We start from the raw sequence: 26,412 nt of genomic DNA on the forward strand, positions 1-26,412 counted from the left end.
GCAGTGGCGGGAGGCCCTGGCTCGCCCATTCTCTCTCTCTCTCCCTCTCTGCTTCTTTCTCTCTCTCAAATAAATAAATACAACATATTTATTTAAACTAAAAAAAAAATAATAATAATAATATGCTTCACTAGTCTCTACTTATCCAATGAAGTTAACAAGAGTAACAGTCACACTCTTCTGCTGTGTTATTTTCTGGGGTCTTTCTTGGATTACATGGTGGCCAGCTGATTACAAAGCAATTAAATACTATTAGTTGTAATAAATATCAAACATTAAAAGTACTACATTTTCACCCTGTAACTACACTCAGTGCCATTCAGTTTTAGTGCATTGGAAGTAAAGTCATCATGTCAGGAGCTGTAACAAAGAGTTCTCCTAAATCAATTGTTCAAAGTAGAAGCTGATTTCTTTCTCATATCTCATCCAGAAAAAAGTGAGTAGGTTTAGGGGCTGGCTTAGCAGTTAAGGCATTTCCCTGCAAAGCCAAAGAATCCAGGTTCGATTCCCCAGGACCCATGTAAGCCAGATGCACAAGGGGCACATGCATCTAGAGTTCATTTGCAGTGGCGACAGTCCCTGGCATGCCCATTCACTCTGTCTATCTCTCTTCTCTGTCTCTCCTCTCTCTCTCTCCTTGCAAATAAATAAATAAAATTTTAGTAAATAAGTTTAGTAGAATGTCTCTGCCACTTTTAACATGAGATTTCCTTCTCTTGTCCACAGCAATTTTTCTACCTAGCCATATCCTAGAAAAAGAGGAAAGAGCCACAAGAATGAAAGTCCAGACATTTTCAATTTTTGAGGGGGAGGTGAGGAAGGGTCTCGCTCTAGCCCAGGCTGACCTGGAATTCACTGTGTAGTCTCAGGGTGGCCTCGAACTCAGAGTGATCCTCCTGCCTCTGACTTCCAAGTACTGGAATTAAAGGCATGCACCACCATGCCGGGCCATTTTTTAATATTTTTATTTAGTTTGTTTATTTATTTGTTTGTTTATGAGAGAGAGATAAGGAGAAAGCATGCCTGTGCCAGAGCCTCTTGCCACTGCAAATGGACTTCAGTCACTTGCGCCACTTTGTGCCTCTGGCTTTACCTGGGTACTGAGGAATAGAACGTGGACATTAGGCATTATAAGCAAGTGCCTTTAACTGCTGAGCCATCTTGCCAGCCCCCAGGCTTCTTTTTGCTCAGATACCATTGTCTAGAACTCAGTTACATGGTGACATCGAGGTTCCCTGCTTGGTCATCTGTTGCTCTTTTCACACAGGAACTTCTCTCTCCAGCAAGAGCATGAGTTCCTTGCAGTATCTTGTCTAGTAAAGAACTCTTATAACTGATATATGACCTTTCAACATTCCATCTAGAATTTCTACTTGGATAACAAAGGTAAAAAAGAAAACAAAGAAACTTCTGAGAAAATGAATGCCAAGAACAAGGAATACCTGCTTGAGGTGAGCTTCCCTTTTCAAAGAGGCATGAGGAATCCTCACTTGATCTAAGCTTCATTTTGCAGAGAGGAATAAAAGAAAAGGATGTCTGTTATGCCTGTTTTTAAATTACTTCCCTCCCCCAGAACAATGGAAAGTTCTGAAACATGCACTGGAACTTTTTTTTGAATTTTTATTTTTTATATGACTATTCTAACATTTATTTGGGGGTGGTTTTTTTATTATTTATGTACATAGTTTGTATAAAGCCATTTGGGTACCATTGCTAGCCTCCTCTCTGTCCTCCCCCCTCTGGAAGGACCCTCCTCAGTGGTGGATGTGGGTCGTGCATTGTGGGGATAGACATCAGTTATGGGGAAGAGGCAATGTCTCTGTGTATCATGACCCAACTTGTGGCTCTAACAATCTTTTTTTTTTTTTTTTTTGGTTTTTCGAGGTAGGGTCTCACTCTAGTCCAGGCTGACCTGGAATTAACTCTGTAGTCTCAGGGTGGCCTTGAACTCACGGCGATCCTCCTACCTCTGCCTCCCGAGTGCTGGGATTAAAGGCGTGCGCCACCACGCCCGGCAACTCTAACAATCTTTTTGCCCCCTCTTCCATGAATTTCCCTGAGCCATGTTGGGTTCGTTTTAGGTCTACTTCAGTGATGAGGTCTTGGGAGCCTCTGTGTCTCTGGATATCTGGTTTGGTAGGAGTTGAGTGTTCTCTGTGTCTATCTCCTTCACCCTTGTGCTGGTACCTGGTTCACCAAGAAAGCAGCACTCTTGCTCATTTCCACAAATACTCCATGGTTTCAGCTGGAGCTCTGGTGAGGTTCTGCGTCCATCTGAAAAAGAGAAGCAAATTCTCCAGCGGATAGTGAAGTTAGCACCAGATAAATGAGATAACCATTATTATTTTAGAGAGAATTTAATAGGTGTAGGCCCTCTTGAAGCCCACGATTGGTGGGAGCTTGATGTTGGAGAGCAGGCTCATTTGTTGGATATGGTTCTGACTTGTTTCCCAGTTCCAAATATGGGTTCGGTTCCACTGAGCAGATTCATTATCCAAATCAAGAGCAGTTGGTTACCCATGGTTACCATGGCTGTGTGCCACTGTTGCATTTGTGTGAGCATCACGTCAGGTTGTTTGCACTAGAATTTTAACTTGTTTTAAAATCAATTGATTACTCGTGTGTAGTTATTTGGGTAATTCAATATTTTCTTTGAGTCAGCTGGAATAAGATATGATTTAGAGACCATGGTTTGCATTTTATGAAATTGGATTAGTAATCCTTCACTAAAAAGAGAAAGAGGGAATGGGTGGGCCAAGACTTCTTGCTACTGTGTACACACGCCAGATGCATGCGTCACTTTGTGTATTTGGCTTTCCATGGGTACTGGGTCATAGAGCCCAGGCCAGCATGCTTTTCAGTCAAGCACCTTCGTCTGCTGAGCCGTTTCCCCAGCTCATTTTTTTCTAGTTTTTTGGAAAGAGCTTTATTAAGAGTTATGAAATTCTATGCAAGTTGTGAGATTTGAAAATATACAACTAGAAAATGTGCCTTGTTTATTTAAACTGTTTGATATTATAAAATCAATCATTGGTATTCTTCTTTTTCTGAAAACCATCCCAAGAATAAAATATCATGTCATAATTTTTCCACTTAATGGTAGTGAAATATTAATTTTCCTTTTTTTCCCTTTTTTTTCACTTTTGGAGACAGTTTTACTCTGTACCCAGGCTTACCTGGAAGTCAGTCACCCAGGCTGGCTTCATACTCCTCAAAATCTTCCTGCCTCAACCTCCCAAAGACAGGAATTATACACATGAATCACTTATTTACATGGAAAGAACTTTTTTTTTTTTTTAAATATGGAACGCTTCACGAATTTGCGTGTCATCCTTGCGCAGGGGCCATGCTAATCTTCTCTGTATCGTTCCAATTTTAGTATATGTGCTGCCGAAGCGAGCACTGGAAAGAACTTTTTATGTTCCAATTTATAACAACATTAATAAACTTGATTAAATGTTTACTTTTGCAATATACAAAGATTATACTCACAATTATGAATTTGGACTACTACTCCATTTTTAAAAATAAAATAAATGGTTCAGAGTCACAGAGCTCAGTGGCCAAGAAGTCTTGATATCTCCCTCAAAAACCAGGACTACTGACCTCAATGGTACCTTTTCCTCTCTCTTAGCAAATAACCTGTAATGGAAGCATGCATACAATCCATTTTAGACAAAACTGACCTGCTTTACAGATGAACTTGAAAATGTCTTTACATGTGGACAGAATATGTGCCTTATGTCTTTGGAATCTCAATTTCAGGAAAGTTTCTGTGGAACATCTGTCCTTGTGCCAGAACTTGAAGGAGCTCTTTATTTGAAAGAAGATGGAAAGAAATCCTGGAAAAGGCGCTATTTTCTTTTACGGGCTTCTGGAATCTATTATGTACCCAAAGGAAAAACTAAGGTCAGTCACTTTTCCATTACTGTGACAAAATACCCGAAATAATCAAACCTTAAAAAGGACAGGTTTAGCTGGGTGTGGTGGCACATGCCTTTAATCCTAACACTAGAGAGGAAGAGGTAGAATGATCACAGGGAGTTCAAGACCAGCCTAAGACTACATAGTAAGTTCCAGGTCAACCTGGGTTAGAGGGAGAACCTATCTCAAAAAACCAAAAAGAAACTTTAGCAAGAAAATATTTCACCAGTCTGACGGGGTGGCACATACCTTTAACCCCAGTCCTCTGGAGACAGAGGTAGGAGGATCGCTGTGAGTTCGAGGCCACCCTGAGACTACATAGTGAATTCCAGGTCAGCCTGGGCCAGAGTGAGACCCTACCTCAAAAAACCAAAATAAAAAAAAAAAAGATAGAAAATATTTCACCAGAGTAAAACTACAAACAGATCTGAAGTGGCAACGATCTTTCCATACTTCCTTGGTCTCTGTGGCCCTACAGTGTTTACACAGATACACGTTCTGTAAAAAACTTAATAAAATACCTCTCTTTTGAGTTTCCCCATAGTTTCCTCTTGAATAGAAAATTATTTATTTTAAAGTCAGGCTTCAAAAATGATAGCAGAAACACTTTTCTAGAGGTCGTTTTGTTGGTCTATTTGGCTGTTTCTGAAAGACCTTTCTCTTCTGTTTACTCCTGTGTTCTGCTGGCATTCTAGTAAAACTTATTTTATCTGAAATCTTAAGGTATTAGAAGTCTTGATAAGATCTGCATTAAGATGTTAAACCTTATATTCTGAATATTTAAATTGTTCTCTGAGGTGTAATTAATGCATTTTTCTGAATGATTTTGCAGTGTTTTAGTTATCACTCAAGTTTTACTTGATGAGCTTGGATTATTGTCTCAAATCTGCAAACATATACTACATTCTTCTTTGAAATATAATTTTAACATTAATTCTAACCATTCTAAAATTAATCAGGAAGAAACACTGTCCCAAAATAGACCTCTATGAAGAACTTTGAACTAGAACTACTTCTCTTATAGGTCAAAACAAATTAAAAAGGAAAACAAAGGCAGGTAAAAATGAACAGCATTTTCCACTAAGGTAAAACAATGTGAAATTTAATAGTATTGAAATAATTGCATATCCATTAAAAAGTAGTTTCTTACTTCATCTCATCTACCAAACAAAAACCTGGTTTGATTTACATGCCCTGGGAAAAAATAGTATAAAATCATAAAAGAAAATATGAGTTGATATTTTTATAATTCTGGAGTGCAAAAAGCATTATTTTTTGCAATATTACTTATTTATTTGAGAGAGAGAGACAGAGGCAGATAGAGAGAGAGGATGGGCATGCCAGGGCCTCCAGCCACTGCAAATGAACTCCAGATACATGTGCCACCTTGCGCATCTGGCTTATGTGGGTACTAGAAAATCGAACCTGGGTCCTTTGGCTTTGCCAGCAAGTGCCTTAACTGACAAGCCATCTCTCTAACCTGCAAAAAAAGCATTCTTAAGGATGAAACTCAAAATTACAAAGGAGAAAATTAACAGATTTGACTGCATCATCAAGTTATTTTAATATCCAAGGAAGACTGTAAAGAGTACCCAGATTCCAAGAGCACGTTGGCAGTGTGCAATACCAAACACAACCCTGACAAGAAGATAAACATATGCAGGAAAAAAAATGGCAATGCCTTGCCAGGGGTGGTGGTGCATGCCTTTAATCCCAGCACTTGGGAGGCAGAGGGAGGAGTATCGCTGTGAGTTCAAGGCCACCCTGAGACTACATAATGAATCCAGGTCAGCCTGAGCTAGAGTGAAACCCTACCTCAAAACAAACAAACAAAAGACAATGCTTATTAAGTGAGAAATCTCAGGAAAAAAATATTAACAGCCACTTAGTAAAATTGTTCTAGCTTATCAGTAATAAGTGACACGTTGTTTCCTCCCATGAGGTTGATAAAACAAATAGTATTGACATTGAGTGTTGGTGGGGGTGGGTAAGACAAAATGACACACTTGGATATGAAGAATTGGATTGTAAAATGGGAGAGTCAAATTGGAGATAAATTTGCAAACCCTATGCAAATGTATAATATGCAAATGCATGCCCCTTTGGATAGCAGCTGCACATTTGCAACCTATCCCACAGAAACATTTGCTCATTTGCTCAGTATTTACTGTAATAGGAAAAACTGAAACAATCTCTGATCATCGATAGTAGCATAGTCAAAAAATAAATTGTTTTACTTATGCCATGTAATACTGTGCAGCCATGAAATGAATGTCATATATCTACTCATGTGTCATCAGGCAGGCCCCAAGGTATACTATTAAGAAAAGGAGCTGGAGAGATGGCTTAGCGTTTAAGCGCTTGCCTGTGAAGCCTAAGGACTCCGGTTTAAGGCTAATTCCCAGGACCCACGTAAGCTAGATGCACAAGGTGGCGCATGCATCTGGAGTTTGTTTGCAGTGGCTGGAGGTCCTGGCACGCCCATTCTCTCCCTTTCTCTCTCTCTCTCTCTCTCTTCCTCTTTCTCTATCTGTCTGTCGCTCTCAAATAAGTAAAAAAAAAAAAAAATTTACAAAAAAAAGAAAAGGAATAAGTCATGGAACAGGATTTATAGTGAAATCTCTTTCAAGCTTTAAAAATGTTATGTTGAACTGGAGAGATGGCTTAGTAGTTAAGCGCTTGCCTGTGAAGCCTAAGGACCTCCATTTGAGGCTCGATTCCTCAGGACCAACGTAAGCCAGATGCACAAAGGGATGTATGCATCTGGAGTTCATTTACAGTGGCTGGAGGCTCTGGCGCACCCATTCTCTCTCCATCTATCTTCCTCTTTCTCTCTGTGTCTGTCGCTCTGAAAAATAAATAAAAATAAAAACAACCAAAAAAATTTTTTAATGTTATGTTGGGGGCTAGGGAGATGGCTGTGTGGTTAAAGGCAATTGCCCAGAGTTCAGTTCCCGAGTACCCAAGTAAAGCCAGAGGCATAAAGTGGCCCATACATCTGGAGTTCATTTGTAGTGCCAAGAAGCCCTAGCTAACCCATACATTTTTCTCTTTCTCTCTCTCTTCCTCAAGTAAATTAAAATATTTTTAAAAATAAAATGTGTAAATGTATTATGTAATTTTAATGACTCCACATCTTTTGTAATTTAAAAATGGAATCTTCAGAAAATATAAGAAAAATATACTACTACATAGAAAGAAATAATGTGTGTGCTAAGGTATAGCAGTTCTGCCCGTTATTCTTTTTTTTTTAATTTTTTTAATTTTATTTATTTTTAAGAGAGAGAAGAGAAAGAGAGAGAATGGGCACAGTAGGGCCTTTAGCCACTGCAAATGAACTCCAGGTGCATGCACCACCTTGTGCATCTGGCTTACGTGGGTCCTGGGGAATTGAACCTGGGTCCTTTGGCTTTGCAGGCAAGCCCTTTAACTGCTAAGCCATTTCTCCAGCCCATGCCTTTTATTCTTTATTCAATAACTAGGTGAAAATGGTGAATGTAGGGGCTAGAGAGATTGCTCAGTGGTTAAGGCACTTGCCTGCAAAGCCTAACAATCCGGGTTGATTCCCCAGTATCCACATGTTGCAGTCAGGTTTGCATTGCCTGCAGAAATCACCCAACCAAGAGCAGAGCAGAGGGTGGACATCACCCCCTAGCCAACATAAGGTGGACCTTAGCAACAAGAGAGTGTGCCAAACACTGGCATGGGGAAACTGTCTACAATATCCATAAGCCTGCCCCCAATAATACACCGCCTCCAGGAGGCATTAATTCCCAAATCTCCATTAGATGGGAACCTAGCCTTCAGAACACCTAAGCCTATGGAAAACACCTGAATCAAACCACCACACCCTGTAAAGCCAGATGCAGTGGTGCACGCATCTGGAGTTTGCAGTAGCTTGAGGTCCTGGCATGTCCATTCTCTCTCTCCTCTCCCCTCTTCCCCCCTGCCCTCCCCTCTCTCCTCCTCCTCCTCCTCCTCTTCTCCTTCTCCTTCTCCTTCTCCTTCTTCTTCTTCTTTCTTTCTTTCTCCCTCTCTCTCTCTCTGTCTCTCTCTCTCTCTATCTTTCTCTCTCTCTCTCCTTGCAAATAAATAATCTTTTTAAAAAGAGAACTGTGTAGCCAGGTATTGTGGCACACACCTTTAATCCCAGGTAATTCAAGGTCAGCCTGAGACTACATAGTGAATTCCAGACCAGCCTGGGCTAGAGAGCAAGACCCTACCTCAAAAAAAAAAAAAAAAAGCCTGGTGTGTTGGCGCATACCTTTAATACCAGCACTGGGGAGGCAGAGGTAGGAGGATTGCTATGAGTTCAAGGCTATCCTGAGAATACAAAGTGAATTCCAGGTCAGCCGGGGCTAGAGTGAGACCCTACCTTGAAAAAAAAAAAAAGAGAATTGTGAATATAGAATAAAAAAGGCAAGAATAATAAAACAAATGTGTAACTGAAGTGTAACTAGTTATGTACATTAGAGGTTGCCATTTTCACAACATATTCTATCCATGGAAGAGAAGTTGCTGTTGCCATGGCAACCTTGCCAGCTGTAACAGAGCCTGAAAGCACAGGGACCATGCGCTGATTTTCTGAGCCTCAAGAAGGGGTGGGGGGGGGTAACGCACGATCACAAATTCTGTCATTTATAGAATAGCAGAAGCCAAAATGAAGTTCCTGACTCAGCAGCCATCGTGTCTTACTGCATTAACAGCCACATCTCACGGTCAGAGTCCACAGCAGACACGGAAGCAACAATGTCATCTTCCCTTCCATTTCAGGGCCTCTGCCACACGGTGTTGCCCTGGTCGCACTGTAGGACCATCATCTTTTCTGCAGGATTGACATGAAGGAAACTGTAGATGGTAGATGGCAATAAGTTATCTAAGAGTTCAATATTTCCTATACTGAAATAGAATCCTTTGTTGAACCATCACACAGAACCTGGGAAATTATTAACCACCATCTCAGCAGAGGTTATTTTTCGTCTCTCTTTTAGACATCCCGAGATCTTGCATGTTTTATACAGTTTGAAAATGTTAACATTTACTATGGGATTCAGTGTAAAATGAAATATAAAGCGCCCACTGACTACTGCTTCGTCTTAAAGGTACGTCATAGTAAGTTCTTCATTTAGGGGTTGGGGATATCGTGCATTTGCCTTGCATATGCCAATTCCCTGGCACCACATAAAGCCAGGTTATAATCCCAGCACCTGGAGGTAGAGGCAGGAAGGTCAGAATGTCAAGATCATCCCCAGCTACATAGGGTTCAAGGCCAGCCCGGGCTGCAAGAGACACTGTCTCAGAAAAATAAAGTTCTTAATTTAGATTTGTAAGTAATTTGAGTTACTTTTCTTTCAAGGGAAAGATGCTAAATGTTCAATAGTTAACTACAGTATGATATAACAAAAATTTTGGTTTAAAACAAAAACTAAGGAAAATCTATAGGCCAGGCGTGGTGGTGCACATCTTTAATCCCAGCACTCAGGAGGTAGAGGTAGGAGGATCACCATGAGTTCAAGGCCACCCTGAGACTACATAGTGAATTCCAGGTCAGCCTGGACTAGAGTGAGACCTTACCTTCAAAAACAAAAAAAGAAAGAAGACTTTTTGGATCAATATGACATGGGGGGAGGGGGCAGAACATGCCAGAGTTAGGACCAGGGTTTCTTTGGAAGAAGTGGTCAGGAAAAGGTAGTGACATTTGTGAAAGATGTAAATGAAGTGAGGGAGCAACAGTCACCAGAAAGAAAAACATTCTGGGGGAGCAAAACCAGGGACTCACAGATGCTGTGATTATCAGCACAAGACCTGCATGCAAGTGAGCCCATCAGTAGTCTATCATGGAGGATGAGAGGTGCTTCTTCTTGGGGGATCCACAGGCAGCTAAGGGTCACTGGGGGAGGGGAAGACATTTTCCTCAGTGGTGCAACCACTGATAAGTTGCCTGTCACCCGTGTTCTTGCCAGCAACCCAAAACTCATTGAAAAATGAAAGAGAGAGAGACAGAGAAAAGATATGACACCATTTACCACTCAGGGTGTGAGCTGTCCATTTCTCCTCTTTTTCTACCTAGGAATCAGTATAGTCCTCAACAACCACAGATACTTGTTGAACATACATGTAGGATTTTGTTTTGTTTTGTGATTCTGACGCCACCTTTGGCCTTGGACAAGTTGCTTAACCTCCCTGAAAGTCAGTTTCCTCATTTTGTAAGCTTGGAGGATATGTGAACTCACTTTTAGCCACAGCATTCTGCAATGGTCTTGATCTTTATGTCCTAAGAGAACTTCTCCCTTCCTATGATCAGAAGCAGTCAGATCACTGAGGAGAGAATCTTCCCAGTGGCACTGATCCAGAACTTTCTTCAAATCCCTTTGCTCAGCCAAAGACTGAGAACCAGCCCAGTGACTGGCTCTGTGATGTCCCAGAGCCTGAAGGATTTCTGGATTATGAAAGGAGCTTGTTGACCACTAGCTACCTCTTCTTAGAACCAGGAAATCCAAGGATTACAAAAGTTCTCAGAGGCTTCTGTTTTACATTAGAAGCCACCTTACTTCCGAGAATGACCACATCTTACTGTACTTGGATGAATAGCATACTTAAGAAATTGTTAGAGCTGGGTGTGGTGGCGCACGCCTTTAATCCCAGCACTTGGGAGACAGAGGTAGGAGGATGACCATGAGTTCAAGGCCACCCTGAGACTACATAGTGAAATCTATGTCAGCCTGGACTAGAGTCAGACCCTACCTTGAAAAAAAAAAAAAGAAAGAAGGAAGGAAAGAAAGAAAGAAAGAAAGAAAGAAAGAAAGAAAGAAAGAAAGAAAGAAAGAAAGAAATTGTGCCCTGTGCCGCATAAGTGTGCTTTGTGCATTTCATTATAAGCACAATTTACACTCTGCTTCTGGTAAAATGACTCTCACATGACATGTACCAAAAACAAACAAATGTACTTAGCCCAAGGTAACAATGTGAACTTTTAAATGTCTCAGAAGGAAAACATCAGGTACTTTCTTAAGAACAATTCCTTTATGTTAATTGCTGAAGAGAGTATAGCTTGCCCCTCTTGCATAATAATGTAATCAAGAATGCTGTTGTAGGTCAAGGAGCTGTGCTTCTGATACGAAATGCAGTGACTTCGGTTTGGCTTCGCATATCATTGTTTAATACTTTTTATTGGCTTTGCATATCATTGTGTTTTTTTAATATTTATTGATTTATTTGATAGAGATGTAGAGAGAGAGACTATAGTGTAGGCATATCAGGGCCTCCTGCCATTGCAAACAAACTCCAAGCAAATACTCCACTTTGTGCATCTACATTTGTGCAGGTACTGAGGAATTGAACCCAACTGTCCAGCCCTTTTTGAAAAATATATTTATTTGTTTATTTACTTATTTGTTTACTTGAGAGAGGCAGAGAGAGTATCTTATTGTGGAAAAGAATACTGCAGCCATTTATGGGACGTCTCTCCATCTATCAAGTGCCTGGCTTATTTCTTTTTCCATCTTTGACCTTTAGATTATTAATACAATTCGTTTTGCTATTGTGCTCCATTACGTGATTTGATAAAGATTTCCAATTTTGAGATCACCCAAAGAGCATGCTTATTGGAGTAACATTTACAAAACTAAACTCAAACACTCAGAATTAGCGAATAGCAGGTCTGGAGAGATGGCTTAGCGGTTAAGTCATTTGCCTGCAAAGCCCCAGGTTCGAGCCTCTTGGACTCACATAAGCTAGATGCACAAGGTGGCACATGCGTCTGGAGTTCGTTTACAGTGGCTGAAAGCCCTGGAGTGCCCATTTTCTTCTCTCTCTTTCTCCCTTTCCCTCTTCCTCTTCCTATCCCCCTTCCCCTCCCTCCTCCCCTCTCCCTCCCTCCCTCCCCTCGTCCCTCCCTTCCTCTTTCAATCTTTCTCTCAAATAAATAAAAATTTTTGGAACCACTGGAACAATGGAAAGTGCAGCAGCCGTCCAAAAGTGTTTGCTGCCCTCTACTGGCCATGCTGGAGAACTACAGCAACATTCCAGAGGACCGCTAGGATGGGGTAATTGTCAGCCTTAGAACAGGCTTCAGGCCAGGCTGATGCAAATCCCTCAGGCTGACGGGCCTACTAATGGAAGCAATCAGGGTAAATATAAAAGCATAACAGTAAACGCTTCTTAGTTGGTACAAAAGTCCAAAGAGAGAAATTCCTGATAATTTTTTTTTCCTGTGGTATCTTTAAAATCTGGAATTTTTTTAATATTTAATCATTTACTTATTTTTATTTATTTGACAGAGAAAGAGGGAGACAGAGAGAGAACGGGCACGCCAGGGCCTTTAGCCACTGCAAAAGAACTCCAGATGTGTTCGCCCCCTTGTGCATCTGGCTAATGTGGATCCTGGTGGGGAATTGAACCTGGGTCTTTTGGCTTTGCAAGCAAACACCTTGACCACTAAGTCATTCCTCCAGGCCCTGGAAATTTTTAAATTTTTTTCTGTATTAGAAGGAGAGGAGGTACAGAAAGAAATAGACAGAAACGGATTGTGGGCATGTCAGGCCACTGCAAATGAACTCTGAACCCATGTGTGTGGGCTGAGGAGATGGCATAGCGGCTAAAGGTGCTCGCTTGCAAAGTCCGATGGCCTGAGTTCAATACCCCAGTATTCATGAATTTTTTTTTAATTTTGATTTTTTTCAAACCAGTGTCTCACTCTAACCCAGGTTGACCTGGAACTCATTCTGTAGCCCAGGCTGGCCTTGAACTCACAGCAATGCTCCTACCTCTGCTTCCTGAGTGCTGGGATTAAAGGCATGCACCACCACACCTTGGTGGAATTTTGTTTAATTTTTTTTTACTTGAGGAAGACAGACAGACAGAATGGATGGACCAAGGTCTCTAGCAACTGCAACCAAACTCCAGATTCATGTGCCATCATGTGCCTCTGGCTTACATGGGTGCTGGGGAATCAAACCTGGATTCTTAGGCTTCACAGGCAATTGCCTTAACCACTATGCAATCTCTCCAGCCTGTATTTTGTTTTAAATAGCACAATATAAATTTAAATAAAAATTCTAGGTGGTTCAGAAACATGGGAAGCTGTTTCAGCATCAGTTTCATTTGAAAAAAAAAAAAAAAAACAGAGATAACAAAACTTCCCCCAAGCCCTACAGTCTGTGCATGTTTCGGTCTCTTGGATGAAGACAAAGCTGGGACACTGGAGAGGCAACAGGGTCACTAGTGCAGACGCCACCCTTCATATTCCAGTGACGGCCAAAGACACGGGCCCCTTGCTCAGGTCGCCTTTGGACATTAGCCAGTTTCTGAAGGTCAGTGGTTATGCTGGAAGTGAAAGTTGGAAGATACCACCAAAGAGGAACTGGTGTTTCTCTCCTTTCCTAGCCACTAAAGAACAGTAGATAGATGCTCCCAGGTCTGCTGGCATTTCATTTCATTTGTAATGCTACCATTTTTCCATGTAAATTATAATTTTTTATTGAGAACTTCAATATGTGAACATACTATAACATGATGACATTCCTATCCTCTTAACTTCTTTTGTCCCCTCTTCCCCTGCCCCCAATCCACTGAGGAAGGGCTCACCTCTTTCCGGGTGGTCCTTCCTCTGTTTTGTTCTTTCCTCCCTTTTGTCCTCTTCCATCCATCACGTCTCAGTGTGGGTGGGCTCAGGACGGTGCAGGTATCATGGGTTATGAGTGATCACTGTGAGGTCATGAGTGACCCAGTTCGTTCATGTCCAGAAGTGAGTGACCCTGAGTGCTCCTTTCTACTCTGAGGCTCTTACATTCTTCCCACCCCCTCATCCACAATGCTCCCTGAACTTTGAAGGGCATGATAGATGTATCCTTTAGAACTGAGCTCCCAACAGCCTCGTATTTTCTGCTTTGATGGGTTTGGAGTCTCCTCAGTGTCCACCAGCATGTCCATGGAGAAGCTTCTCTGGCTAGCACTGAGAGAAGAACACATTCATAGTTACTTCTGCAATGTCCCCTGAGCCCTGGCAGGTGTAATAGAGTTGACTTATCCAGTACAAAGCAATGGGCTTTTTCTTCCTCTTGTATTCTTGATGAGTCTTGGTTCTTCCTGATATCACCACCATCTGTAAAAAGAATCTTTTCCAATTAAAAGTGACAACAGAGCCAGGCATGGTGGTGCACTCCTTTAATCCCAGCACTTGGGAGGCAGAGGTAGGAGGATCATGATGAGTTTGAGGCCACCCTGAGACTACATAGTAAATTCCAGGTCAGCCTGGATCAGAGCAAGACCTTACTTTGAAAAAAAAAAAGTGACAACAGCTGGGTGTGGTGGTACATTGCCTTTAATTCCAGCACTCAGGAGGCTGAGTTAGGAGGATTGTTGTGAGTTCAAGGCCAGCCTGAGGTGACATAGTAAATTTCAGGTCAGCCTGGGCTAGAGCAAAACATTACCTCAAAAAAAAAAGTGAGAACAGTATTAATCAAAGAGCATAAACATATATATTTACAAGACTTTTGATGGGTATATCTTTTAGCCAAGCAACAGTAGAAGCTTCCCTCTAGGGTCTATGACCTTTTAAATGCTTCTGACTCTGTTCTTGGTGCCAGGCATGAATTCCCTCCCACTGAGCAGGCCTCATATCCAACCAGAGAGCAGTTGGGTACCCCCATAATTCATGTGCCACTGCTACAACCGTGGGTACATCTTGCCTGGATAGTTGACTTTGTAACTTGCAGGATCCACTGCACAATCACACAGTTGATGACATTTGTCGCCCAGCAGTTCTTATTGTATTTGCCTATTATGAAAGCTAGCCAGCAGGGAGACAGCTTCCATCTCAGTTCCAGCTTGATTTCTCCCTGAGACCTGTAGTGTCTTCAACAATACAGTCTTGCCATCTAGTTCTGGAGAGTAAACAAGCACTTTGGCAATTGCCCTCATTATTTTAGTGGCCTTTCTGGGCCTCTCTGACCAATTGCTCACTGTGGCGTGGTGGCCCATCTCCAGCAATGCTTTCTCCACCACAGTGGGGTACCTCTACCAAAACTCTCTCTCCCTTTGATGATGATCTATCTTTTTTTTAATTTTTATTTTTTGTTCATTTTTATTTATTTCTTTGAGAGTGACAGAGAGAGAAAGAGGCAGAGAGAGAGAGAGAGAAAGAATGGGCACGCCAGGGCTTCCAGCCACTGCAAACAAAATCCAGATGCGTGCGCCCCCTTGTGCATCTGGCTAACGTGAGTCCTGGAGAATCGAGCCTTGAACCGGGATCCTTAGGCTTCACAGGCAAGCGCTTAACCGCTGAGCCATCTCTCCAGCCCTTATCTTTTAATTAAATGACAAAGAGATAGGTTTCTATAGTCCTTATTCATAGTGACACAGGAGTTTGGGATGTCATTGAGAATAACAAAACCATTCTCAGCTCTTGCTTAGGCATTAACCCAGGAGTGAGGGTGTCAGACTGTCATGGTCACACAAAATTTCTACTGAGTATCTTGTCTTATCAGTTTCAAAGAATGTAATCCACAGACTATAGAGGGCGAAGTTTAGAAAGATTTTATTATAAAGCTTAAGAGAAGGAAAGAGGACAGAATTTGTGCATGATAGAAGGACTCCAGAAAGAGGGACACTGTCTGGTGTCTCTGACTGGGGTCTTTTATGGGAGTTTATTGGATGGGAACTGGGCTGGTCAGTCCAGCCCCCATGCCAGGAGTCCAGGCACCACTTGGTACAAGAGGGGAATCTTCCAGGGATCTTCTTGTGAGGGGAACTCCTTCAAGGAAGAAGAGATAAGGAAAGACCAGACCCCTCCTCTAACATTTCCGGTCTACAGCGAGATGGATGCTGTGAGAACTCCTTTAGGAAAAAGAGGACAGACAGAACAAGGTTCCCCTTACAGGCTCAAGGACATTCTCTACTTTTTGTTTACTTTGAGGGCCATGCTAAGCATAAACTGCCTCAAAACCATCTTTTAGTTTGTAATAGCATTGATTTATGAGAATCCTAGCAATATACAAGGCCTCTCTGAGAAATAACAGAGGTGGGTCCACACAGTAGATACAGTTGGTATTTTCTATACAATAAAATATATTAAAAGCTAAGATAACCCAGGACACATATTTCAAACCTGGGTTTGATGGCCTTCCCATCATCTGATAGCTGCAATATTCCTGATACAACCAGAGATATTATGTGGATTTATTTCTCTCAGCAAGTGTTTTTATGGCACTGAAGATCCTCACTGCTTAGTGCATGCCTGATACATGGTAGGCATTGCAGTCCAGATGTCAAAATAATTCCTGAGAAAGGGGTCTATGGAGATGGCTCAATGGTTAAAGATGCTTGCTTGCAAAGCCTGTTGGTCTTGGTTCAATTCCCCAATGCCCATGGAGAGCCACAAAGTGTCTAGAGTTTGATTGCAGTCTTGGCATGTCCATAGTCAATCAGTACCACTCTCTTTCTCTCTCTCTCCCTCTGTTACACACACACACACACACACACACACACACACACACACACACACACACAAATAAGAATACTGAAAAAATAGCCCTTTCATATATATATACTGTTTTAATTTCTGAGGCAGGCTCTCACTAAGTTGCCTAGACAGGCCTTAAATCTGTGATCTTCCCTCCTCAGCCTCCCAAGTGGCTGCAATTACACAGGCCCTGCAAGTTTAGCTATTTTTCAAAGTACCCACAACTGAGCGTGTTGATGCATACCTGTAATTCCAGCTACTTAAAAGGTGAAATGGGAGGATCATGAGTTCAAAACCAGCCTGGGCCTCACATTGAGACCCTTATCTTAAAAATAAATTTTAAAAAGGGCTGGAGAGACGGCTTAGAGGTTAAGGCATTTGCCTGCGAAGCCTTAAGACCCAGGTTCAATTCCCCAATAGCCACGTAAGCCAGATGCACATGGTGGTGCATGCATCTAGAGTTCGTTTGCAGTGGCTAGGGTCCCTGGCATGCCCATTCTCTCCCTCTCTCTCTCTCTCTCTCTCTCTCTCTCTACCCCAAAATAAGTAAAATAAAATAAAATTTAAAAAAATATTTTTAAAAATATAATCACAGGGGGTAGAAAGATGGATTAGTGGTTAAGCACTTGCCTATGAAGCCTAAGGACCCCAGTTTGAGGCTACATTCCCCAGGACCCACGTAAGCCAGATGCACAAGAGGGCACATGCATCTGGACTTCGTTCGCAGTGGCTGGAGGCCCTGCTGCACCCATTCTCTCTCTCTTTCTCTCTCTCTCTCTGTCTGCTTCTTTGTCTATCACTCTCAAGTAAATAAATAAAAATAAACAAAAAATTAAATCACAAAGGTACCCCTTTTACTAATCCTAAAATTGCTCCCAGTAATTTTTGCCACCATCCCAGTTAATCATAAGCGTTGTTAGCATTTCTTTCATTGTTTTTGAAAGGTACTTTGAGCACCTAATAAAAAGTTTCTGAACTGTTCTGTTTCTTTCTAGCACCCTCAAATTCAGAAGGAGTCTCAGTATATCAGACACTTGTGCTGTGATGATGCCCACACTCTGCACCAGTGGGTAATGGGCATAAGGATCGCCAAGGTGAGTCTGCAGCTAGATTTCATACAACCGTGCATGTGCAGGCCAGCTTCCTGACCTGGGTCCAGAATTTTTGCCATCGTGAAAGAGCTGGCCCACTTCAGGGTTCAACCACAGGTATTTTCTCATGTATTTGCCCGTTGGATGTTTTGTAATTAGTGAGAGTGATAAAAACATAGACTTGTCCATTGACCTGAGGAAGAAGGCTGACAAATCAACTTTTGCATATATTTATTAAGAAAAGATTGCAAGTTTAATGTGCAATTAAGAAACATAAGGTTAAGCCGGATGTGGTAGATAGCACACGCCTTTAATCCCAGCACTAGGGAGGCAGAGATAGAAGGATCTCAGTGATTTTGAAGTCAGCCTGAGACTACATACTGAATTCCAGGTCAACCTGGGCTAGAGTTAGACAACTACCTCAAAAAAAAAAAAAAAAGAAGAAGAAGAAGAAGAGGAAGAGGAGGAGGAGGAGGAGAAAGAGAGAGAGGGAGGGAGGGGAAATGAAAAAAAGAAAGTATCTTTAGTCAGGTGAGGTAACACACTCCTTTAATCCCAGCACTTGGGAGGCAGAGGCAGGAGGATGGCCATGAGCTCAAGACCACCCTGAGACTACATAGTGAATTACAGGTCAGCCTGGGCCAGAGCAAAACCCTACTTCAAAAAGAAACAAACACAAGATTGAGGGGACTGGGGAAATGGCTCAGCGGTTGGTTAAAGGTACTTGCTTGCAAAGCCTGCTATCTGAGTTGGATCCCCCAGTACCCACATAAAGCCAAATGCACAAAGTAGAACATGAAAATATGTTTTCAGAATTGTTTGGCCAACCCTATTCTCCAATATGTATGTGGAAGTATTAACTGACTCTGTCAATCTAGAATATTACTTAACATAAAAAGAAACAATATCTGAAATTTACAAAGTTTTTTGGGGGGATTGGTTTTTCTGAGGTAGGGTCTCACTCTAGCCCAAACTGACTTGGAACTCACTCTGTCATCCCAGGCTAGCCTCGAACTCACAGCTATTCTCCTACCTCTGAGTCCTGAATGTTGGGACCCAGCCACAAAGATTTTTTTAAGCCCAACTTGGGCAAGGAATAAAATGAATAGTAATGGGCATTTTTTTATCTCAATGAGTATATTGAATTGAGTGCAGGGAGTTGAAATAAATGTATTCCCTCCTTTCTTCCTTTGTCTTCCCTCCCTAGTATGGAAAGACTCTCTATGATAACTATCAGCGGGCTGTGGCAAGAGCTGGACTTGCCTCTCGGTGGACGAACCTGGGGACTGTCAACACGGCCACTCCAGCTCAGCCTTCTACAGGTACAAGCACAGGAGAAATTCCAGTGAGCATGCGAATCCCAGAGCCCACACACATCATCCAATACACTGCATTGAAAGCAAACTTTGTAGACACTGTTAGGAAGGTGTTTTACTCCACACGTATATTCCTGTATCTATTTTCTTACAAGTGACGTCTAACAAAGCTCAGACCACTTTTCTCATGATGACCATGAGTTTAGAGTGACCTAGAGAGAGATAGGCTTCATTAGAGTACAAATATAGTACTTGTCCAAGGCTCACTAGTGCCGGGCAGCATAAGCAGACCCAATCGAGGACCTCGCTCTGATGCCACAATGGCTGGAGTCTCACACGCAGTCTTGACCATCATCACGTTTTAGCGTAGGACTTTAGGGTGAGACAAGGGCACTGAGAAAAGGAGTGGGTGCTGTGCTCTGGTTTACATGTGTACTTGTCCTTTGACATCTGCAAGGGACAGATTCTAGGAACTCCGTGGTTACCCACCCTGTGGACCTGGGCTACAGATGCGTGTGGCCACGCCCAGCCGCTTGTGTGGGTCCTGGAGATTCGAATTCGACTGGTCCCTGAGGCCAGCTCAGGCACTTATGCTTGCACAGGAAATGCTCTTAACCACTGAGGCATCTCTCCAGCCCTAGGAATAAGAACAACTAGGAAGTCCCTACACTGGTGACTCAGTGATAGAACATGTGCCTAGCACATGCAAGGTCCAACCCCAACACCATAAGGAAAAAAAAAAACAAACAGGGGCTAAGGAGGTGCCTTAATGGTTATGCTGCTTGCCTGCCAAGTCTAATGACTTGTGTTCAATCCCCCAGTACCCATGTAAAGCCAGATGCACGGTGGTGCATGCATCGGGAGTTTGTTCGCAGTGACTGGGGGCCCTAGCATGTCTATTCTCATTCATTCATTCTCTTTCCCTCTCTCTTTCTCCTTATAAATAAATAAGTAAAAATACTTTTAAAAACAAACCTGTCAACACTCAATGAGATGCGATGAAAGAGCAAGTTAAGAGGCAGGAAAATAAAACAGGTGAATATTGGGACTTTCAGAGAAAAGACATGTAACTTTAGGATCTTCACATTTTGTAGAATTCCCTGCTACCCACAGTTTCTGTGTCCAAAGTTCTTTATGTTGAAGATAATGTTAAAAATTGTTCCTTTAAAAACAAATGGTTCCTAGGGGGCTGGAGGGATGGCTTAGCAGTTAAGGCATTTGCCTGCAAAGCCAAAGGACCCTGATTCAATTCCCCAGGACCCACGTTAGCCAGGTGCACAAGGGGTACACGTGTCTGGAGTTCATTTGCAGTGGCTGGAGGTCCTGACACACCCATTCTCTCTCCTCTCTCTCTCTCTCTCTCTCTCTCTCTCTCTCTCTCTCCCTCCCTCTTTTTCTGTCAAATAAATAAATAAATAAAAATAATATTAAAAACAATTGTTCCTAGCCAGGCATGGTAGCACACGCCTTTAATCCCAGCACTCCGGGAGGCAGAGGTAGGAGGATCACCATGAGTTTGAGGCCACCCCTGAGACCACATAGTGAATCCAGTCAGCCTGAACTAGAATGAAACCCTACCTTGAAAAAAAGAGTTCCTAATCTCAGCATGACATAAAACTGGATATATGTATATATTTCATAAAAATCACAGCTTTTATTCCAATGCAAAGCATGTGACCTAGGTCCCAGCACCTGCTAGGAAGCCCTCTACCATGTAAGCCATATAACCTCAGGTGGGTTTTTGTTTTGTTGTGTTTTTAATTTTCCTACCCAGTTTATTAGCTTAATGCTGCATCACAACCATTTGTAATCTGAGAACCAGTAATGAATGGGGGGGGGGGGTTGGAGGGTTGAGAGCTCAGCAGTTAAGGCATTTGCCTGTGAAGCCTGAGGACCCAGGTTCTCTTCCCCAGTACTCACATAAGCCAGATGCACATGGCGACCCGTACAGCCGGAGTTCATTTGCAATGGCTAAATGCCCTGGCATACCCATTCATTCTCATTCCCTCTCTCCCTCCCCCCCCCTCTTTCTCTCAAAGTAAATATGTGTGTGTGTGTGTGTGTGTGTGTGTGTGTGTGTGTGTGTGTGTGTATTTTTTTTAAATGATGAAAGGAAAAGCCAGGAGTGGTGGCACATACCTTTAATCCCAGCACTCAGGCAGCAGCGGTAGGAGGATCGCCATGAGTTTGAGGCCACCCTGAGACTACATAGTGAATTCCAGGTCAGCCTGAGCTAGAGTGAGAGCCTACCTTGTAAAACCAAAAAAAAAAAAGGGGGGGGGGATGGAGGGATGGCTTAAAAGTTAAGGTGCCTGCCTGCAAAGCCTAAGGATCCAGGTTTGATTCCCCAGTACCCACGTAAGCTAGATGCACAAGGGAGCACAACATTTGGAGTTTGTTTGCAGTGGCTAGAGACCGTGACATGCCCATTCTCTCTTTCTCTATCTGCCTCTTCCTCTCTCTCTCTCTCAAATAAATAATAAAGTAAAATAAAATAGTTTAAAATAAATATGAAGGAATTTATAAGTAGTAGTGTTGCTTAAATTTCTTCATCTCCACAGACAATTTGTAGCTGTGTATCAGTCACAGTGCTTCTTTGAAAGTGCCTTGGGAAGTCCTGGTCTGCATTTGGAGGCATGGTAACAATAGGAAAATTCAAAGTCAGAAGTCAGTAATGGGGGGCTGAAGATCATTAACAGATCAAAAACTTACAAAACAAAGGTCCGGCACTTGCACTGGGGATGAAGTGCACGTGCAGCCCATGCTCTGTGCCAGAGCCCCAAGCGGAGCCTCGGGGGTTGCTCCAGCCTTGTGTACATCATTCCTGGCACTCCTTGCTTTTGTTTCAATGGTACGAGCTGCTTTCATTTTTAAAATACTGAAAATGGGACTTGAGAAGTGGCTTAGTGGTTAAGGTGCTTGCCTGCAAAGGCAAAGAACTCAGGTTCAATTCCCCAGGACCCATGTAAGCCAGATGCACAGTGGCTGGAGTCCCAGGCACACCCATATTCTCCCTCCCTCCTTCTCTCTCTCTCTCATAAATACATAAATAAGAATTTAAAAAAGAAAGCCAGACATGGTGGCACATGCCTTCAATCCCAGCACTTGGGAGGCAGAGGTAGGAGGATCGCCATGAGTTCGAGGCCACCCTGAGATTACATAATAAATTCCAGGTCAGCCTGAGCTAGAGTGGAACTCTACCTTGAAAAACCAAAAAAATAAAAATAAAAGAAAGTTTAGGGCTGTAGAAATGGCTTAGTGGTTAAGGTACTTGCCTGCAAAGGCTAAGGACCCATGTTTGACTCTCCAGGCCCCACGTAAGCCAGACACACAAGCGCATAAGGTGACACATGCATCTGGAATTTGATTGCAGTGGCTAGAGGCCTTTTCATGCCAATTTATTCTCTCTCCCATAAAGAAAGAAAAAAAATTAAAAAAGAAACTTAAAAAAAAAATACTAAAAATGCCTTGCCCACTCTTGTCTTTTTTCCCCTCAGGATTTAAAACAGGTTCCAGCCAGCCCAATGGTCAGATTCCCCAGACTATACCTTCAGTCAGTGCTGGTCTCCAAGAGGCCCAGAGACATGAAACGATTAAGGTAAGTAAGGTCAGAAGCCCACACAAGCACATCTTGTGAACCATGAGCAGTGTTCTAGCAACTGAGCTCTTTGAACACAGAAGCCACTCTGTGATAGCTTCATTTAGGAAATTACTTTCTATTATCTTTGGGGTTTTTTGTTTGTTTGTTGTTTGTTTGTTTTGTTTTTAAGGTAGGGTCTCCCTCTAGCCCAGACTGACCTGGAACTCAGTAGTCCCAGGCTGGCCTCAAACTCACAGTGATCCTCCTACTTCTGCCTCCCAAATGCTGGGATTAAAGGTGTGCACCACCATGCCTAGCTAGGAAATTGCTTTCTTTTTTTTTTTAACTTACTTTTGTTTGTTTTTGTTTATTTATTTGAGAATGATAGAGAAAGAGGCAGATAGAGAGTGAGAGAATGGGCGAGCCAGGGCTTCCAGCCGCTGCAAACAAATTCCAAATGCATGTGCCCCCTTGTGCATCTGGGTAACGTGGGTCCTGGAGAATCGAGCCTCGAACTGGGGTCCTTAGGCTTCACAGGCAAGCGCTTAACTGCTAAGCCATCTCCAGCCCAGGAAATTGCTTTCTATCATCTCAAAGTTAGTTAGCTGGACTACAACTGTTAATTAAACCAACTGTTATCACACTGCTTTGTATAAATGTGTCCGATTTAATGGCTTAAGGTGCCCAGCTGTGTTTGACAAGAGATTTTCTTGGTGTAGTGACTAGAGCTCTCCACATGTGGCACAGTCCAGTTTTAAGCTTTAGGGGATTTTCAGTAATTTTTTTTTTCAGTGAATCAGGGCAACTGAAAGTCAGAAACCCTATATGAAGTGCCAAGTGAGCTCCAAAGTCAAATTAAGAAATGACTAGGAGGGCTGAAGAAATGGCTCAGCAGTTAAGGTGCTTGCCTGCAAAGCCTAAAGACCCAGGTTCAAGTCCCCAATACCCACATTAGCCAGATGCACAAGGTGGCACATCCATCTGGAGTTGGTTTGCAGTGGCTGGATGTCCTGGTGTACCCATCTGTCTCCCTCTCTCTTCACTCTATCTCTCTCTTTCTCTCTCAAATAAATAAATACAAATAAAAAAAATTTTTAATGACTAGGGACTGGAGAGATGGCTTAGTGGTTAAGACATTTGCCTGCAGAGCCAAAGGATCCTGGTTTGATTCTGCAGGACCCACATAAGCCAGATGCACAAGGGGTTGCATGCATCTGGAGTTTGTTTGCAGTGACTGGAGGCCCTGACATGCCCATTGTCTCCCTCTCCCTCTCTCTCTTTCTTAAATATAATATAAAATAATAAATAAATAAATAAATATAATAAATAAAATATATTAAAATTAAAAAAAGTAATGACTAAAGGGGGCTGGAGAGATGGCTTAACAGCTAAGGCACTTGCTTGCAAAGCCTAAGGACTCATGTTTGACTCTCCAAGTCCCACATAAGCCAGATGCACAGTGCCACAAGCACAAGGTTGTGTATGAGCTGCTTATTCAGGAATTTTTGTTTTTGTTTTCAAAACCAAATTCTCACCCTAGCCCAGGATTACCTGGAAATCACTCTGGTTCCAGGCTGGCCTCAAACTCACAGCAGTCCTCCTCCTACCTCTGCCTCCTGAGGGCTGAGAATGAAAGTTTGTACCACCACATCAGGCTAGGAATTTTGTTTTGTTTTGTTTTGTTTTGTTTTGTTTTGTTTTGTTTTGTTTTGTTTTGTTTTGTTTTTCCAGGTAGGATTTCGCTCTAGCTCAAGCTGACCTGGAATTCACTATGTTGTCTCAGGGTGGCCTCAAACTCATGGCGATCCTCCTACCTCTACCTCCCTCAAAAGTGCTGGGATTAAAGGCATGCACCACCACACCTGGCTGGCTAGGAATTTTTAAGATTAATTAGTTTGTCATGCTAAGTAGATAAGTAAAACAAACTTGAAACGCATCATAAAATACTTTGTTGGGGGAGGAGCCTAAATTTGATCTAGTGGTTCAGGGTTATTAAGCAGAGAAAGAAGTAAAATAGAAGCCTAATAAAATGTTAAGTAGGAGTGGTAATTATCACTAAAACGAAGGGCTGCCTGGCTGTATTATATAAATATACGTTGTCATAGCAGTGGTTGTTTAGGAGAGATGGAGATTGAGAGACAGACGCTGAGTTGGATCGACCTTCAAGCAAAGAGGTTATTAGAGCCAGCAAGAAGGTCTGAAACTGCCCCAGCAGCACGGGTAGAAGCAGAGCCCGTCTTTCTAACGTGCCTTGGGAGAGAGGAGGGAGGGGTGTGGTCCAAGGTTGTCCAATATCACCTAACTGGACTAGATTTCTTGTGTTTCTGGCTAAAGCAGGTGTTTGAGAGGTCCCAAGGACAGTCCTACCTAAAAAGGATCTGGAAGAACAATGGGCCTCGTTATGCAGTGGGATGCTGGTTAGTTGCCCTGCCGTAGCCCGTCTTCCTTTAAGGACATTCCAAGGAAGAGAAGGGGACTGGGGTCTCCGTGAGGGGAGAAAGCTGCAGCTGAGTGTGGCCTGTCGGCTCTTGCAGCAGCTGTGTGGACAGAGACTGTACCCGGAGGGCCTGGTTCCAGTAAGCGTCACCACCATCCCCTGTGGATAAATAAATAAAAGTGGTTGCTACTAGAAATGTGTCCCTGAGGAGACATGAGCACCCATCTACTCTCCCCGGCTCACATGACAGACCAAAGCACTATTACACCAAAACAGTTTGGGCGAGCCAGTGAGTCTATCAGGGTTACTTACAGAGCGGGGTGAGGACTGTTCAGGAGCAGTGGGTGACTCAAAGGCAGCTGCGCCGCTGAAAAGACCTCCCCGGCCTGGCTGACCACGCTCCGAAGCCGCGTGGCTGGAGCTCACTGCACACCTGCAGGCTGCGGGGCTGGTCAGAGAGTCCAGCTCACCGCATGGCTCGTGGCCGCTCCTTCAGAGTCTCTTCCCAGCCAGTTGCTCCCGGGTTGTAAACCTTCAGGAGGGATCTTGCAACCTTCTTCTGAGACTTGTCCGCCTTTTGGGTTTCCTGAGCTTCTGTGCTCCCCCCAGGAGGGAATGTTGCACTTGCTCCAAACACTGGTCAAAGTCTGCCCTCAACCGTTTTTAACCTTTCCTTGAATCTTGGGGAGTAGCTGTGTGACCTCGTAAGTGTCAGCTCTCCCAGACTTGACCTCCTGAGTCTCCAGAGGCTCCCCTCAGGAGGGACTGTCTCCACTGGGAGTGGTTTGCTATACAGCAGCGGCGCTAGGAGAGCCTTTAGCCAGGATTATGTTCTGACTTCTACCAGTAGCACATACAGCAAGATTGTACTGCAAGGAACTCGCTCGAGTGCTTATCTCATTTAGGCAGAGAATCATAGGGGTAAATGTGTCCGTTTTGTACCTGACTTTCATAGATGTTTAAAAAAAAAAAAGAAGAAGAAGAAAGACTGTAGGCCACATGGTCTACTTCCTGCTGTACCCATCTGAAAGGTGTTATGAAGGAGAAAAGCTTATAACTGGCTACTCCTTAGAAGTCTACAGTCTAGGAAGTGGAACCTTCATTCTGAAAAATGGTAGTCAAAGAAACACCACCACGCAGGCCAGGCTTGGCGGCGTACAATTAATTCTAGCTCTAGGAGGCTCCTATCCTAGGAAGCAGAGGTATTAACTATGAGTTTGAGGCCAACCTTCTCTCTCTCTCTCTTCCACTCCTCCTCTCTCTGTCTGTTTTCCCAAATAAGTAAATAGAAATAATTAAGGGGTTGGAAAGATGGCTTAGAGGTTAAGGAGCTTGCCTGAGAAGGCTAAGGAACCAGGCTCAATTCCCCTGGACTCACATAAGCCAAATGCACATGGAGGCACATGTGTCCAGAGTTCATTTGCAGTGGTTAGAGGCCCTGGTGTGCCTACTAAAAGAAAAAGAAAAAAATTAAGGGCTTGGGAGATGGCTCATCTGTTAAAAAAAGCTTGCTTGCGAAGCCTTTAGCCCAGGTTCAATTCCCCAGTAAAGCTATAAAGCCTGATGCAAATCTCTTATAAATCAAATATTTACAACATAATATT

At 42.9% G+C, this 26,412-nt stretch overlaps 1 protein-coding gene and 1 non-coding gene across 2 annotated transcripts in view; one reads left to right on the forward strand and one right to left on the reverse strand.

The window, feature by feature from the left end:
- The window catches only part of LOC101603306 (amyloid beta precursor protein binding family B member 1 interacting protein), a 103,627-nt gene that overhangs the window by 76,028 nt on the left and 1,187 nt on the right, over window positions 1–26,412 (forward strand). The window contains exons 9-14 of the mRNA XM_045149655.1: window positions 1,365–1,451; window positions 3,766–3,909; window positions 8,916–9,026; window positions 17,380–17,478; window positions 18,683–18,797; window positions 22,289–22,389. Of these exons, the coding sequence (XP_045005590.1) occupies window positions 1,365–1,451; window positions 3,766–3,909; window positions 8,916–9,026; window positions 17,380–17,478; window positions 18,683–18,797; window positions 22,289–22,389 (657 nt within the window). The remainder of the gene's footprint in view (window positions 1–1,364; window positions 1,452–3,765; window positions 3,910–8,915; window positions 9,027–17,379; window positions 17,479–18,682; window positions 18,798–22,288; window positions 22,390–26,412) is intronic.
- LOC123461063 lies at window positions 3,297–3,403 on the reverse strand. The gene has a single exon (XR_006637381.1). It is a non-coding gene; the product is annotated as a U6 spliceosomal RNA (small nuclear RNA).

This window comes from Jaculus jaculus, chromosome 5, assembly GCF_020740685.1.
Source record: "Jaculus jaculus isolate mJacJac1 chromosome 5, mJacJac1.mat.Y.cur, whole genome shotgun sequence".
Classification (NCBI taxonomy): Eukaryota; Metazoa; Chordata; class Mammalia; order Rodentia; family Dipodidae; genus Jaculus; species Jaculus jaculus.